The sequence below is a fragment of the Phyllopteryx taeniolatus genome, chromosome 20 (genome assembly GCF_024500385.1).
Source record: "Phyllopteryx taeniolatus isolate TA_2022b chromosome 20, UOR_Ptae_1.2, whole genome shotgun sequence".
NCBI classification, from domain to species: domain Eukaryota; kingdom Metazoa; phylum Chordata; class Actinopteri; order Syngnathiformes; family Syngnathidae; genus Phyllopteryx; species Phyllopteryx taeniolatus.
In genome coordinates, this window is record NC_084521.1 from 4,365,001 (window position 1) to 4,379,596 (window position 14,596).

Below are 14,596 nucleotides of genomic sequence, written 5' to 3' on the forward strand. Positions count from 1 at the left end.
TGGCTTTACATGAGGAACAGGCGATGAAGTGTTTTTTTTAAGTGGAAAAGGTTTTATCTGAAAAACTGTTTTGCGGTTTCCGTAGTTCAACGCAGCCTCGCTAAAGTGCACTGCATGCACTAACAGCACGGCTGCGAACAGAGAGGAGCTAGTTTACAAAATCACCATCGGCGTTGCCGAGTTAATGACTTTTTCGACCCTTCTAGCGACAGTTTTCCCCCAAAATGTCTAGTGAGTTTAATTCCTGCTGCAAAACAGACAGGTGTGAGTGGAATCATCCAAATTGTAAATCAGAGTTTTGTGACCACGTTTCTTTGATTGATTATTTGGTGACATTACCTGCTACTTAATCAATGTTTTTTAACTGAATTAGCCATATTGTTTAATATTGGTTTGATAACTGCATGGACGTAGTTCAACTTCCCATAGATTACTGAATCAACAGCGCCACTGCTGGTGCGCTCCATTTTGCCACAATAGCTTTAAGACCCAATTAATCGAAAACTAATTCCACACAATTACTCAATGAAAGATAATTGATTATCAAGCTCATCCCTAGTGATGACGTTGGAGACGAACGATTGCTTTTAACGACAGGGCAGGAGAAGCAAGTCTCTATTGCGGATCTGATACTACAACCAAAGGTGGACGATTCCTGATTCGACTTCGTCCTCCCTCATTCTGCGCCGCTATACAGAACAACAACAACAACAAAATCCCCGCTTTAGCAGTGGAAAAGAAGCTTTTCTTGGTCCAAATACAACAAAGTATTTTAAGATACTGTATTTTCTAGATATAAATATCATTTTCTCCACACTGAGAAGGAAGCCAGTAGTGTTGAAGGTCACTTTCTAGAAAATGCAATCCTCTCCGCCTCCCTCTTGGGTGGTGAAGGCATAGAAGCCAGAGAGCTTAAAGGCACTGGAAAATCCCTGTGGGAGATGAAAGAAATCAGCGCTTATGATGGGATATAGCTTGAATGGAAAAAGGTGAAGATGGACATTTGGCCACTTGAGTCATTGTAGAGAGAGAAGACAATACATTCAAGACTATCAAAACAGACAAGGTCCATGTCAATAACTCAAGACAACTCCACCTATATTTTCTACATGACTGCACCACTTAATAGTATGTTGATTATTTAGATGCTCTAAAACTGACCCTAGAAGCTTTCAGATCGTGTAGATCTGACCCTGGTTCATTGATTCACAAGCCACGTAATTTGTTGTACACTAATGGACCGATCGGCGAGTCACTGCGGCGTGTTGATTTCATTCAGTGGTCTTCTTGAAAGGACCGCCATTTGAAAGGCTGGATCAATAATTGCGATACAGAGAGACCAATGTTCCTGGTTCATTTGAGCCCAATCCCCCCCCAACCCCTCTTTGCACAATTGTAGGTAATCCATTTTTTGTTTTGTTTTTAAATATAGCACCTTTTAACAGAGATGACTCACAAGTGCTAGTCAACAAAATGTTTGTAACTGCTTTTTGAAATTGTCAATAGAAAAGGCAGCTCCTAGCTCAAATGGAAGTACGTTCCACTATTTGGGGACATTGGACATCTAGACAAAAGGCTAGCGGCAGCATTATGCCCTAATTGGAGTTGGTACGCAACCTGATCTTAGTGACATAAGAACCAGGTTGTTGTCTTTGATGGAAGGTTGGAAAAAGTCCCTGAGTGGCTTCAGAGAACCATCCATCTGAACGGTGAACTTAGGAATCAAAGCAGTGTAATAATGTTTCTCGATGCTCATTAGTGCTGTCACTGTGGGTGTGGGACTAGATGGGGAGGTCAACTGAGCGAGCTGGCCCTGGGCTCGTTGTGTCTCAAGTCTTGGCACTGGTTGCCTTACCCGGGGCACCAGCCCTCCAACCTTGCAGCATCTAAACAGCATCTGTGTACTGCCTTGCGGAGCTCAAACACAGGATGTACTTGACATCTACTCAGGATCAGGTAGTGCATTCCAAGCTGTTGTGTTCTTCAAATAGCTGGCTAGATATCCAACCAGGTAGCAACACAATGGATTGGTACTCATTTGTCAGTCAATTGCTGTCTGTTATTTTTTTGTTTCTTTCGTCCTGTCTAAAAATGTACTCCTTCATTGACTGGCCATGACTCGTGTGTGTGTGTGTGTGTGTGTGTGTGTGTGTATATATATATATATAGATTGTATGTACTGGTAGGTGTTTATTGACAAGTCTAATAAGTCTAAGTTAAATTAAAGATAACAACATTACTTTTAATTTAATGGCATAAAAGAAAACAGTCAAAACAGTAATCCGGCTTCGTCCCACTTCCAAATACATTAATCTTGGGTTCATTAAATTGTCCAGATGTGTGAATGTAAATGGTTGTCTATATTTGCCCTGCGATTGAGTTGCACCCACAATCTGCTGGGATAGGCTAATAATTACCTGTGACCCTAATGAAGATCAGTGCTAGCGAAAACAGATGAATAGTCGGAATATCTATTACATTTTTAAATCATGGTGTTTCTTCAAGAACGGGACCACCTTTATTGTACATCCTCAATGACTTCCTCTATAGATTAATTGGTCCTAATCAGCGAATCTCTCATCGCTACCCTCCAGCTTTTGCTTTCATGTTAGATGTCTCGTTTCGACGTCTCCGAGTGAAAATGGCATGTTGATCGGTCGCGATAATCGCAGCTGATTAGCCTTTGATGTACGGTTAGGGCTCCTCGGGGAATAAACACTGCTCGTGTAAAATAAATAAAATAAAATAAAAATGTGCACTCCGGCAGCCAGCTCTCCCACACCGGTTGACCTCCGAACTCTCGTAACCCTGCGACCAGTCAGCAGGAGCAACATGCGTCATCAGCGCAGCGGTGGTTACATTTTTAGTAACCTCTCTCAGCCAAATCTAACTTTGTCTGCTCCTAAATGGAGATAGGAATGGTTTAATTAACGTGCTAATTATGCTCATTTGTCCTGTGTGGCTTTGCAATGGCCCGGTATGAATCTCTGTGGCTTTGCAAGGCACCTTACAGTTTTAAATAAAGATGTTTTTTCATCTTCACCGGGATTACTGCAGCTAGCGGTAACATCTTAAAAAATGATCTCTTCTTACAACAATCGAAATTTGGTCACACAAATGGTTGCTTGTTCACACAACAAAACCTTAAAATGGATCTCAAAGTGGACGTCTTTTTAAACGTTGCCATCATTCCAGTCTCAACAGTAAAAAATTGAACTTCTCTAAAATGGAGGGAATGTGCAAGTGTAAAGCTACTACAGGGACCGAAAAGTCAATTATGGAGTAGACAGAGTTTGGATAAGACTTGGAAGTTATACGGGTAAATAGGGATCATGTTAAAAATGTTCTCATCGGTATGCTGAGCTCTTCAAACAGGCAAAGAAACAAAGGCTCACGGTTTTTGTTTGTTTGTTTTTGTACAGCATTGTCCGTTAATTTGAAGCACTATTTTTCGTGGCCTTAAAACACACAGTACCTACAGTACAAAATTATTGTAAATAAATGTGTAAAAAAACTTAACCTTAACCTAAGCTTACCTTGAAATATTGCTGTGATTGTCTAATACTGGCGTGAATGTGCCGTGGTCGCTGGTGCTTGGGAGGGGTCATAATGGCGTGCTGGTAGGAGAAAGTTGTTGTTACGAGTCTCTCTCTGTTGATTGCGCCAGTAAATAACCACGGCCAATTCTGGAACTAACGTACTTTGCCCGCTACAAAGGGGCGTTTTGAGTTCCAACCAGACACTATTTTCTGTCCGTTAAATCTGAAGTCTGTTTCTTCTGGGTCCATTTAAATTGAGGTTCACCTGTATCCACACTCAATAAATTACTCTTATTATTATTATTCAGTTTTTTGCCAACCAATCAGCGGACAGCAATATGTCTAGCCCCGCCCCACACAAGCATACTGAAGGGTACCACTTTCTGAAAAATGGGACTGTTCGAATTGGAGCACGTTTACGAAAGATACACGAAAATATTTTTACTGAACCAAAAAATAAACACAACACGGAGCAAAGCGACCAGTACAGCTTCACCAGTGCAAAAATCAAGACCCTTACTCCAGTAGTTGGGGGTGTTTCTGACCTTGTCGATGCCATTAAGCAATCATGTTACTACACACACCAATGTAAAAGCATGTCAATGTGGACGTACTTATTGTAGTGAGTGCCACACGGGAAGGTGTGTGTGCACGAGGCGTTGTTGTGCAGCCCAGCCAGAGCCCCGCAATGCGAGCAGATGGATGCACTGTTAGGGGGTAACTGAGGGGAAAAAATGTGGGGAGTGACGGAGATGGAGGAGGAGGGGTGGACAGAGACAGAGAGGCAGAATCACTGAAATAGCACAAGCGAGCTTGTGACAAACGCAGAGAGCCAGAGCTTGCGTCAGGGTGGCGGCACCTGCGAGGCTTCATTAGCGCCAAGGAGGAGAGTCGGGACAGTTCAGTTGTTTGCATGTGAAGTAGCAACAGAAGAAGAGGAGGAGGAGGAGAAGGAGGAAGAGGAGAACACGCAGCGCAAGATGGGGGGATGCGGCACATCGCTGCCACCTGATTCATCCTGGGAGTCGGCACCTGCTGCAGCCGTCTGAGGAGACCGAGAGAGATTATGCGCGGGGCAGGCGGCTCCTGTGGATTCCTCATCAAGCGGCGGAGCTCGCCGGAGCTGCGGCAAACCCGAAATGAAAGCTGCATTCCCAAGTGAGGTGTTCAAAGGGAGCAACTGTTCATGTAGCGCAAGCGTTGTTTCTACCTGTAGCCAGTGCAGTGGAGGTGCAAAGTTGACCACGGCGGTACGGGTTCAAGTGTGTACTCAAAGTGTAGCACTACTAGTGGCTCAGGACACTGAATGACCAGCGTGGCTGATGAAGGCCACCTGGATCCGCCTGCTGAAAAGAGCCAAGGGAGGTCGCGTCAAGAGCTCCGATGTCTACGTAAGCAGACCTCCTGAAAGTTGTTTACCATCGTGCATGCTCCTGCTGGTTTCTGTGTGTGTGAAGCCTCCGGGATGTGGTGCCAGTGATAAGTTATCACGCCCCCATAATGTTTACCTGATTTCACAAAATGTTCATCCAAACTTGGGTGGCGAACTGGTTGCGTCTAAGTCTTTTAAGGGTAGATTTACAACACATGGTCCAAGTGACGGTAGCGTGGTTGGTTAGCCAATCTGTCTCAAAGTTGGGAGTTGCTAGGTTTAAATCTTGGCTCAGGCCTTTGTGTGCAAAGTTTTGCATTTCCTCCTGATACCCCGGCTTCTACTGTACCAACATTTCCAAAAAGATGCATATTAGGTTCAGTTAAGACTCTGAATTGTCCATAGGTGTGAATGTGCGTGTGAATGTTTGTTTGTTTACATGTGCCTGCAGCACAATTGTATAGTGGTTGGCCTGTCTGCCTCACTTTTTGCGCATGTCCCAAACAAACTCAGTTTTGCACTTTCTTTGGGTATTGTGGCCTCCTCACATATTCCAAAAATATATTAAGTTCTTTGAAGACTGAATTGCCCATACGTGTGAATGTGTGTGTGTGAATGGTTGTCTGTGATTTGACTTCTGTCCTGTCCAGGGTGTAGCCTAACTCTCACCCTAAATCAACTTGGAGACGCTCAAGCGAGACACTAATGGAGACAACCGCTTTAGAAAATGGATGCTTGGTACAAGTGATGCAAATTTTTTTGCGCTCCCAGGATATGCCTAAAATGTGTGACCTCAGATCGGAATTCCCAAAATCCTACATTAATCGTACATCTGCCAATGCGAAATTCTGGTTCGGTTTGGTACTTTGACAAACTCCAAGTGAATTTTCCCAAATGAGCCCCAATCTGAAGCAGGTATCCCAAACAGCTGGGAGACGCTAAATTGCAAAGCTTGCCTACGCAGCCAAATAAGGGTTGAGCATGATCTCAAACTTTGAAGATCATTATGAAGGGTTTTCAGGCGTCCGTTCACTTATTATTGTGGCTGCACTATGTTGACACTTACAGAGTTGTTTACGTATGTGCATGTGGCCTGTTTGAGGTTTTCATTGAATGTCAACACATCTGTTGTGTGTCACTTGAAAATACATGGGACGTACTCTGCACTAATCCATGGGTCTCATAACACTTGAAACTCAGCAGCATGTTGACATTCCGGTTCGTATAATGAGTTTCTCAATGCGGCATAACAAAGTCTGGGAAGATTTTTGCACAAATGCCGTGATCCTTGCCCAATCACCACAGCGCCGTCAACCCCTAAATCAGGTAATGTAGACGAAGGCGCGATCCACCGTGATGTGCATGCGACGGCTGGGTAATGGTAATGAAGCGGCGTGAGCAAGGGAAGCTATTTTTAACTCAGACGGCTGTGTGTTGTGGTGGTGCAGTGAGATGAATGAAAAGTTGTGTACAGGTACAGATGAGCCTCCGCGCCTCGTACCTAAAACACCCGTCTACTCATTTACATGTATGTCTTGCTGATATTGATGTGTGGCGATGGCTTTGTATTTGAATTAATATTATTGCTCTTGGGCTGTCAACCATGTTGTTTTAAGTAGCATTAACATGCTTTGTTCAAGTATGATATCATATTCACTGGAACATGGAAACCATATTACGAAAATAAAAGCACAGTAATTTACTCATTGATTTTTATTTTTTAGTTAATTCATTTGTTTTGATTTGTACCTTATTTAATTTACGTTATTCACTCTTTTTCAGGGACTTTATTTTTTGTTTTACTTTTTTTGTTTTTATATAGGCAGCTTTTTACTCTTTCAGGTGCTTTATTGTATTTAAAATTTATTCATCTTAATATATTTATTTTAAAATATCTTTGTACAGACCGCTTCTCTATCTCCACTTTTATAGTGATTTGTCATTTTCTTGTTAATTGTATATGGAGGCAGCTTTTTTTTTTTTTTTTTTTTTTTTTTTTTACTGTCTGCTTTATCTACTTATTTATGCTTTGATTAACAAATAAAACATTTCCATTTCCACTCATTTTCTTTACTCTTATTTCACTTGATTAGTTTTTTAATCTTAATTTATTCATACTGTATTTGTATTTTTAAGTAGCATATTTTTAATTATTTTTCAGGTGCCTTTTCTATTTTGTTTTAAATTATTTCTTTACATTTTGTACAGGCAGCAGCTTTTAAAAATGCTTTATTAGTTTATTTGATTAATGTGATTAAATCTTTGTGTAGTAAATGGCCTTTTCACTCTATTTCAAGTGCTTTATTTTTTTTCTTAATTGTATAGACTGTCTTTTTGTATTTTTCTGTTTTTTTTATTTCATTTTTTTATCTGTTTCATTTTATATATATGTTTTTTTATTTCATCATTCACTGCCAGCCCTCCCAGACTTAAAAAGACGTCAATGGCAGTGAAAGAGTTAGTAAAAGTGCTCTTGAGGTGCAGCTTTTTGGAGCACGTGGTTCATGATTGGGCATTTAAGAAAACAAATTATTATTACGATTACGACTCTGAGTATCCTCGGAAAAGACTGAGCTTTTTAAAAGCAAAACAAATGTGCTTATCTGGAGAATGAATTAAAAAAGGTCTGTTGTGTGCGTCCACAGGGTTCGGCCGATTCCTACACCAGCCGTCCATCAGACTCTGATGTGTCTCTGGAGGAGGACAAGGAGGCAGTGCGCAGAGAGGCAGAGAGGCAGGCTCAGGCTCAGCTTGACAAGGCTAAGGTACGCCGCCTGGCACGCCTGAGAGCACCAGTCCTACCCAAAACGCTACCCCAGGAACCTTGCAACACACATCAGGCTTTTTTCGTGCAGTAACTCCTCATACAAAGGGAGTGTCGGGGGTTCAAATTCACACCTCTGTCCTGGCATTTCGGATCTATCCTTACTCACAGGAGGTGTCCCAGCTGTGACACGACGTCTGAAAGCAGAAGAATTGCCAGGTCAACTTTGTCCCTACCCATTCCGGTCAGTGACAAGTGCTTTCAACACAATAGGGCAGTGATGTTAGTCTGGTGTTACACCCCTTGTACCCTCACATTAAGGAACTACCCTTACGCACAGTTGGCATCCCAGCTCTGATACTACCTCCAAAGGCGGAAATGTGCTGGGTCCACTTTGTTCCCTCATTCTGGACAGTGACAATTGCTTTCGACACAACGGGGAAGTGAGTGTCCGGTGTTAAAATTCACACACCTGTCCCAGCATTATGGAATACACCTTAGACGGACGGGCATGGTCCCTTCTCTTGTTACAGCTCTGATACTACCTCAGAAGCGGTCAATCTGGACCCCCGTTGCGACAACAGCTTTCAACACAACAGTGGGGTAGAAGAGAGTATCTTTGAACCTCGCCCCAAGCTCCCAGCATTGCAGAATAACCTTACATACAGGCAGCATCTTGCCTTTGTTGCCGCTCCGATCCTACATCCGAAGATGGAAATGTGTTGTTTTGACTGTTTCTCAATTTTCAAGCACAGCTTTCAGCACAAAAGGGCGAGAGAAGTGAATGTCTGGTGTTAACTTCACACGCATATCCCACCCTTACACGATGGCACCACGCCATTGCTGACTCTACCTCCCAAGACATAAAACTGCCAGGTTGACTTTATCCCACCATTTTGGACTGCGACAGTTGCTTTCAGTTGTTCAACTCCATGTGAGTGTCTGGTGTTTCAATTCACACCTCATCGTTGAAACTGTCACAAATTATAGTTATATTTTTGGTGCAGTGCAGACCTTTACTCGGGCCAAAATATTCCATTTGGATCTGCATCAATTTGCACATCTTAATAACTACCCGCCACCTGCCTATGCCAGAATTTTGCCATTAGAATCTACCCATTTCCATTTTCTTTACCGCTTATCCTCACTCGGGTCGCGGGCGTGCTGGAGCCTCTTGGGGCGAGAGGCGGGGTACACCCTGAACTGGTCACCAGCCAATTGCCGGGCACCTATAAACACTCTCACTCACCTTCACACCTACAGCCAATTTAGAGTCTTCAATCAACCTACCACGCATGTTTTTGGGAAACTGGACTACCTGGAAAAAACCCACCCAGCCACGGGGAGAACATGCAAACTCCACACAGGCGGGGCCGGGATTTGAACCCCGGTCTTCAGAACTGTGAGGTAGACGTGCTAACCAGTCGTCCACTGTGCCGCTGCCATTAGAATTGGCTGAGGAAATTAATGAAAGCGTTGCACAGGAAAAGTCAGTTTTTTTTTTTTTCCCGGATCGGTACCAAAATGGAATCGATGGAATTGTTTGGGACATGCGCAGCCCCACTATCATAAGCTGTACTTTGTGTGCTCTGGGTCACAATTATCTAATAATTATAGCAGCCTGTAAACAAACACTCACAGCGTGACTGAAATAAAAGTTAAGAGTCTCCTCCTTACTTTCCATTGTCCACCCTCTCATACAAATTTACACATCGAATTTAAAAAAGACACTGCTTTTTTTATTAACCCATCACAGATGACCCGCGGCGGGACGGATTTGTTGTAAAAGATGAGCGACTCTCGCTGATCGGGGGTCCTTCAGGGGGGCTTCTGGATAGCCAGTCGGCCGAGGTCAGAGGCTTCCCGCTGCTAAGACTGCTTTTGATACAATTTTATGCTTGGTGTATTTTTTGCTCTCTACTGTATGTGGCCTTTCATGGGCCTTGACTCGAGAGTTTTCTTTCCCATTGGAATGAATGGAAACAGTAAAAATCCATTAAATGAACCTTGACATGTTCAATGGCAAAGATTGTTGATGATTGTTTGTCGGATGAGATACGCTAACACATGCTAACGTCTTACAAAACGGTAAACCATCTTTTATCCCCCCTCTCTACACACACGCACACAACTATAGCTTTTGTCAGCTGACTCACTAGGTAATATTAGGTAATTTTTGGTCTTTTTTTTTTTTTTTTTTTGGGTCCATGTATGAACAAAAAGGTGCAGTACACCCGGTCTTAAAAAGTTGCAGCTCGACTCAACGACACGCTTTTTTGTGGCACCCCAGCACGCATGTGGACGTGGTTTTCTACCTCTCTTCTTTTTCCTGCCACCACAAGCACCCTGAAACGTGACATTATGTAATATAAAACTAAGCTATTGCTAATATATTCCATTTGTCAATATCTTTATATTTAAAGATTTAGTCAGGTTATGGGATTTCAAAATCTTCTGTGTCGATAAACATCGTTAATTGAAGACGTAAACGTCTTAACATCAATGACAAAGACCTTCTACAGCAAAACAAGTTGTACAGTTGGAACGAATGGTGCTAAAAGCTTTGGCGTGAACATTACTCAACCGTGGAACGTATCGATTGTAGCGCCATTGCAGCAAGCGCTGTGCATCGTGGCGGACTGAAAACCATCCAGCCGTCGGTGACGCTTCTGCTCGCAAGAACAATGAATGCAAACAAAAGACGCCGCGGTATCATTTGTCGCCCACGCAAATTACTTGTACACTTCATGTACAATAGAGGTGTTGTTGTTTTTGACATGTAACTTGCACAGTACTAGCAGTCCTCGAGTTTCATCTCAATGGTCTTGTTTGTTGTTTATGGGAGTTAGCATGTTTAAAACTGTAAGCCTTTAAAGATCAATTGGTCTCAAGGAAATATGTTGAAGTGATAGATCTCGACTGAGAGACGAGCTTTGTATGTCGGGGTAGAGCTAAGTTTTGCCTGGGTTGTTAGTGGAAGTTTGGGAGAGTCTTAGTCCCATCTACTGCATTTCCAAAATCATTACAGGCTATTTTAAACATTTTTAGGGGGACGTCAATTAGGCTAGGTTTTTCCCTATTCGTGACAGGGCTCAGTCTTTATTACTGTACAACGAGGAGATCTTCATTTGTAAATGTTCATTATTTACATCTTCAGCTATCCCAGAACATAAATATGAACACATACAACATTGTGACGTGTCCACATGTCACAGTGTACTGCAAAGAGACTGTCTCGGTAGGTCCTGCTTTTTTGGTTAGCAACAGCGGTCAAATGGGTCCAGCAGCTGTGGTTTCCATGCGTTCTTTTCAATTTAATCTTCACCTTTCTTTCTCTCCCTGCTATGTCTCACACTCGCCCCCTCAACACCCCTCCTACACCGTCCCTCTCCCTCCACCTGCTGCAGTCAATATGGCATCCCGAATGAGCGCTGGTGTTGCGTAAGCAGCAATGGGGAGATGAGGAGATACATTTGGGTGGCGGGTTGGAGTGCAACATTTTTGATATCCCGCATGAACATACCTTTTAAGATGTTAAGTCAGGAACACATACTGGGAACCCCCCCCCCCCCACAATACATTGACTTGTAGTCATGTGACCGAAGACACTCTGTCCTGGCAATGCACAGAATGATGATCTTCTCAATGACACACAAGCCATGGTTTTGCATCCAGGGAGTATTTTGCAAATTTATTACAGTGAATCCTCACTCCAGACCCACCCACGATAGATGACAATCAGCGAGATGGAGAGCCCATTATAAAATCATTATGAAAAAAAATGTTTTAATGGTTTCACAACTCTCACAAACTTTAAACCAAGTGTGGATCAAATTGTGTAATGTGTAAATGTATATATGCTAGAGTCAATTGAACAACAGCCAATGCAGACGTGTGAACAGGCGATTTCCTGTATTAAACATTGGCACAGTTCCTCACACTGATGCTCCTGGCATTGTAGTCAGCTAAAAGCAATTTTGGTTCCCAAAATTCATTGCAGTGATGTTTTAAACTACACTACTCTAGTTGTAGAAAATCAGGCTAAACGTTGCTCTTTGCTTGCATTTGTTCCTGTTGATATTGTTATGAGTGTGTGCATTAGCTATTTGTTGGGGTAAGGTTGGTATTTGTAAATTCATTTCACAAAACTGACTGTGGCTTGTTTTAAAAAGTTACTTTCCAATCATGTCCTTTGCACCCTCAAACAATTTGGGGATTTACCAAATGTATGAGTTACTTGTACTCGGTAAGCTTTCTTTTTCTGCGAAGGAGAACAGCCCAGTTGACCTTATGTCATTTAGCCAATAAAGCTGACTCTTTCAGAGATGTGCAGGTGAGTAACTGCACAACGTTGACCTGAAGTCTGGGTCACGAGAAGAAACTCTTGACTTCTGAGCAGTATTCAAATGCACTTTTCCTTCATCAGAGGTCAGAATTTTCCAACTTTCTAGGTTTCTGGAATGCTGCATTACTCCTCGCAATGATATCGGCAGCATTCCAAGATCCACTGAAATTTAGGCGACCCAGATTATGCATTTCTTCTATATGCGAAAAGAAAATCTGATTTAAAGCTCTTCTTGATTTAATTTCCCTCCTCATCTGACTCCACTTGCCATCTTTGAACTACAGGTAAATATTGTCATTAGAGTTGATGAGGTGACATCATCCCAGCCCATTTTAATCTAATTGAGAGCACGTAACAGAAGACGAGGCATTTATTAAGCCTTTGACTTTTACACGTAACCCAGTGAAGAAGCAGGACAGGCAGACAGACGGACATATGCACATTGAAATCGCACAGCATTTCTGATGCCTAAAGTGTGGTTTCTTTGACTAGTGTGAGTGCTCCGTGCGGTGTTCAGACACGGTAGGATTATTCATGCACGCATGAGCAGCCGATCCATACGTACGGCACACGGTCACGTTTGATGGGTAGTCTGGTTCGTTTGACTAGTGTGGTCGCTCTGTGCCGTGATGTAACTTTGTAGGACGTGCAGGACAAGCAACTGATTTTCCGACGCTTTCAACGGTTAATTTGCTCTCCCGGCAGACAAAACCAGTTGCGTTTGCCGTGCGCACAAACGTCAACTACAGCCCCAGTCACGAGGACGATGTCCCCGTACCCGGCATGGCGCTGGCCTTCGAGGCTAAAGACTTCCTCCACGTCAAAGAGGTGAGAACCTGATCGTGATGTAACCTTTCCCAGTGAAGCAGACCGCTGAAGTTCTTTGTGTTACTTTGTTGAAGAAATTCAACAATGACTGGTGGATAGGGCGTTTGGTGAAGGAAGGCTGCGAGATCGGTTTCATTCCCAGTCCGGTGAAGCTGGAAAATACTCGAGTCCTCCAAGAGCAGAGAGCCAAACACGGCAAGTTCCATTCCAGGTAAAAACAAAACACCAACCGTCCCCCGTGGTCACACCTACTGTCCACCTTTTTTTTTTTTTTTTTTTTTTTTAAATGAAGTCCCAAGATTGCTCATGCACCAGCACACATGAATAATTAAAATTAAGTTTAAATTATATCACGCATTTGTAATTCTAAAATTTAAATAATGCCTGTGTTTGTTGGACATGGCCAAAGACTCAATTGTCAAGTGTTGATTTGAATTTATACTGCGCTTGGGCACATTTGATAACTAGCATCTGTCTCATTTAACTAGTGTGAGCACTGTAGGGTTGCTCATGCACAAGCGCATGCACAGTTGAGTCAATACAAATACACAAAACAAAAAATGACACTTTTAGATACAATAATGCAGTACAATTAAAAATCGCATTTAAAAGCAAAACTGCTTAAGCACTGTATGATTGGTAATCCAAGGGGGTCCAATCAGTTGATAATTAAAGTTCAGTTTGTGAAGAGGCTGCGGTTAGCAGAGAGGACAAAGTTAAGAACAAGAGAAAAATTGCTCATGCATGTGCATAATTAATGAAATAAGTACAATTCAAATATAATCAAATAAAAAAATCAAACTCATCTAAATAAGAAATAATAAAATCAATTGAATCTCTCTCTCAAAAAAAAAAAAAAAAAATACATCCCTCAAATATTTACTTGAATTCTTACCGAGTTTGGGCACATTTGATCGTTAAAGCCCGGCTCGTTTGACTAGTGCGAGTGCGCCGCGCTGTGCTCAAGCACAGTTGGATTGTGAAAAAAATGTCATGAAATTATGTTTTGCTGAACAAAATAAAATATAATACAATTAGATTTTTCAAAAAAATCTGTAAAAATGTCTGTGTTTGTTGGACATAGATGCGTCCCTCAAGCCTTTTATTTTACCCAACGTCATTTCCATATTGTTTCAGCAAACTGGGAGCAAACTCTTCCTCGAGTTTAGGTGAAGTGGTTTCTAACTCCCGGAGGTCTACTCCTCCTTCCTCTGGTAAGTGTCGTGCATCGTCCCACTGACATTACGTTTTATTCTCCCAGTAATTCTTAACCACCGTCGACAGCCATTGACATAGACGCCACAGGCTTAGAACCAGATGACAATGAGCCACCGGTCATCCTGCGCTCCCCTCGATCCGGCGCAAACACTGTCACGTCCCCCTTAGCAAAAGAGAAACGAATGCCCTTTTTTAAGAAGGTAAACTGGACCGCGACCCTTCCTCTTTTGATTTCCTCCGCTCAGCGAATGCCGCATCTTCTCGTCTTCTGCCGAGCACCGTGAGCACGCACATTTCTTCTTCTGCTTCTTAACTTTTTCTCTCTCTGCTCACCGCAGCCAAGCAGAAGCAGAAGTCGGTAAGTTGTGCCTGCCTACTGACTCGGCCTCCTTCCTCTTTCTGCTCACACGCCAGTCCCTGGTGTCGTGCTTGACAGTGAACTACTAACCTGCTGTAGTGAAAGCTCAGTGTAAACAGCGTGTCATGGTTAGGTGGCTGAAAAAACCCCCCAGCTTTTTTCTTTATGTATT

At 42.7% G+C, this 14,596-nt stretch overlaps 2 protein-coding genes across 13 annotated transcripts in view; both read left to right on the forward strand.

Annotated features, from left to right (window-relative positions):
- The window catches only part of LOC133470145 (zinc transporter ZIP12-like), a 44,827-nt gene extending 37,151 nt beyond the window's left edge, over window positions 1-7,676 (forward strand). For both annotated transcript variants that reach the window (XM_061758154.1, XM_061758155.1), the window contains exon 14: window positions 7,557-7,676. The gene's annotated coding sequence lies outside the window, so the exon portion shown is untranslated. The remainder of the gene's footprint in view (window positions 1-7,556) is intronic.
- The window catches only part of cacnb2a (calcium channel, voltage-dependent, beta 2a), a 48,811-nt gene that overhangs the window by 27,725 nt on the left and 6,490 nt on the right, over window positions 1-14,596 (forward strand). For 7 of the 11 annotated variants that reach the window (XM_061758142.1, XM_061758144.1, XM_061758146.1 and 4 more), the window contains 5 exons: window positions 7,557-7,676; window positions 12,726-12,848; window positions 12,923-13,059; window positions 13,986-14,062; window positions 14,133-14,266. In XM_061758142.1, the coding sequence (XP_061614126.1) occupies window positions 7,557-7,676; window positions 12,726-12,848; window positions 12,923-13,059; window positions 13,986-14,062; window positions 14,133-14,266 (591 nt within the window). Of the gene's footprint in view, window positions 1-4,353; window positions 4,931-7,556; window positions 7,677-7,707; window positions 7,920-12,725; window positions 12,849-12,922; window positions 13,060-13,985; window positions 14,063-14,132; window positions 14,267-14,404; window positions 14,425-14,596 lie in introns of those variants that run through there. The other 4 variants (XM_061758145.1, XM_061758151.1, XM_061758149.1 and 1 more) reach the window with 4 other exon arrangements.